General features: G+C 42.8%; 1 protein-coding gene across 1 annotated transcript in view; it reads left to right on the forward strand.

The window, feature by feature from the left end:
- Positions 1-509: 509 nt before the first annotated feature.
- Positions 510-2,421, forward strand: part of LOC111662759 (protocadherin gamma-A11-like) — a 5,338-nt gene continuing 3,426 nt past the window's right edge. The window contains exon 1 of the mRNA XM_087176753.1: positions 510-2,416. Coding sequence (XP_087032879.1) covers positions 695-2,416 — 1,722 coding nt within the window. The 5' untranslated portion in view covers positions 510-694. The remainder of the gene's footprint in view (positions 2,417-2,421) is intronic.

Genomic DNA, 2,421 nt, shown 5'->3' on the forward strand with positions numbered 1-2,421 from the left:
TAATGGACCCCAGTTCTACAGGGACGATGCAGCGGATACAGAATGAAAAGAGCATCCTGGATGAACCAGACTCCCCTCTAGAGGTTTGACTAACTGTTCTTTTGCTCAAACTCAAAATTTAATGTATTTATTCAGTGATGCCATTTACGGCCCATACCGTTTCAGTACCTTGGACAGCGAAAGAACAATCCCTCTTGTTTTACTTTTTGTTGTTGTTTTTTTCTTCTATTTATATTTTCGTTTTGAATATAAGTCTCTCTCTTTCATTCACTTTAGATCAAGTATTTGTTTGGGGAACATATCGTGCTATTTAGCACCGCACAATAAAACAGAAACAGTTGTCTCTGTTGGATGGTAGTTTATTCAGTGACCATACAGGAAACAACAGAGGCAACTGTATTTTTCTCTTTAACTCATGTAGTTTCATGTTGTGAACTCAGTGGGCCGCTGTTGACTAGCGTCTTGACGTTTTATGACATATTTGTACTAGAACACCCCTCTGTCTTCTCACAAGCGAGAAGGACTCCGAAACATAAACGCACAGTCGCCGGTGGGTGCAACACAGTGCATGGAATATCAAGCTGGAATAATTTTACACTCAGTTGTTGAGTAAACTGACACTTAGTGGATTTTATTTGCATCAGTACCGCTGATATCAAAAGAGAGGAGTAAACGTTAGTTTGTTTCGACGGAGATGTGTGACAGAACAATGAGACGGCAAGTACTGTTGTTTTTCTCGGTCCTCTGTCTCAGTTCAGCGCTCGGCCAGGTCAGCTACTCTATTCCCGAGGAAATGGCTAAAGGCTCCTTGGTCGGTAACATAGCTCAGGATTTAGGTCTGGATGTTAAACGGCTTCAAGCGCGTAGAGCTCGTATTCACACGGGAGACAGCGCCGAATACATACAGCTTAACAAGGAAAAAGGACTCCTCATTATCAAAGAGAGGATAGACCGCGAAGCTCTCTGTGGCCAGACAACGCCTTGCGCTTTGCATTTCCAGATTGCCTTAGAAAGCCCGATTGAAATATTCCCGATTACTGTTGAAATCACAGATATCAATGACAACGCTCCTACATTCCAAAAGGAAGAGAAAAACATTGAAATCAGCGAGTCTGCGGTCATCGGCTCTAAATTCATGCTAGAGAATGCAATAGATCCTGATATCGGGCTGAATGGTCTTCAGAGCTATACACTGAAGCCCAATGATAATTTTATAATTAAATTACATAGTCAATCTGATGGTTTTAAAAAGGTAGAGATGATTTTACAAAAACCTCTGGATAGAGAGAAACAGGAGTTTACATCATTACTGTTGACGGCTGTAGATGGAGGAGAGCCGCAAAGGTCTGGCACTATGCAGATCCATATTACTGTGCTAGACGCGAATGACAACGCTCCTGTTTTTACGCAAACTGTATACAAAGCAAGTGTGAAAGAAAATTCCCTCAAAGGAACAATCATTACCAAAGTGAGTGCCTCCGATGCAGACAAAGGCTCGAATGGAGAAGTTAGCTACACGATCAGTAATAGCAGGATTGGCACTTCAAAGTTGTTCAGAATCACTGAAGATGGTGATCTTATATTAGAGGGGCCTATTGATTTTGAAAAAGCCAGGAATTATGAAATTTATATAGAAGCAGTTGATCGAGGAGGTCTGTCTGATTCAAGCAAAGTGATCATTGATGTAGGTGACATTAATGACAATAGCCCCGTTATAAATATGATTTCATCATCCAATTCAGTTGGAGAGGATTCCCCTTCCAACACAGTGGTAGCTGTGATGAGTGTAAATGATCCTGATTCTGAAGAAAATGGGAAGGTGAGGTGTGTGATTAACAAAAATATACCATTTACAATTAGATCAACGTCCAGTAATTTCTATAGTTTAGTGACAGACAGTGAATTAGACAGAGAGAGAGCCTCTGAGTATAATATAACAGTGACCTGCTCTGATGAGGGTGTGCCCTCCCTGTCCAGCAGTGTCACTCTCACCTTACAGATCTCTGATGTGAATGACAACGCGCCTTTCTTTGAGAGGAGCTCATATGAGGCCTACATAGTTGAAAACAACACACCAGGCCTCTCTATATTCACAGTGAAAGCCAGAGACGCTGACTGGAACCAGAATTCCCGTGTTTCTTACATACTGGAGGACTCCTCTGTTAACGGAGTGCCAGTCTCCTCATATGTGTCCGTTAGTGCTGATAGTGGAGTCATCCATGCAGTGCGCTCTTTTGACTATGAGCAGATCAAAGATTTCCACTTCCGGGTAAAAGCGCAGGATGGAGGCTCTCCTCCACTCAGTAGCAATGTGACTGTGAAGATACTGATCCAGGACCAGAACGACAACCCTCCTCAGGTTCTGTACCCAGTCCAGACTGGTGGCTCTCTGGTGGCTGAAATGGTGCCTCGTTCAGCAGA

Source organism: Seriola lalandi, unplaced genomic scaffold (assembly GCF_002814215.2).
Source record: "Seriola lalandi dorsalis isolate HSWRI2012SDOR001 ecotype SW California unplaced genomic scaffold, Sedor1 jcf7180002054569, whole genome shotgun sequence".
Lineage (NCBI taxonomy): Eukaryota > Metazoa > Chordata > Actinopteri > Carangiformes > Carangidae > Seriola > Seriola lalandi.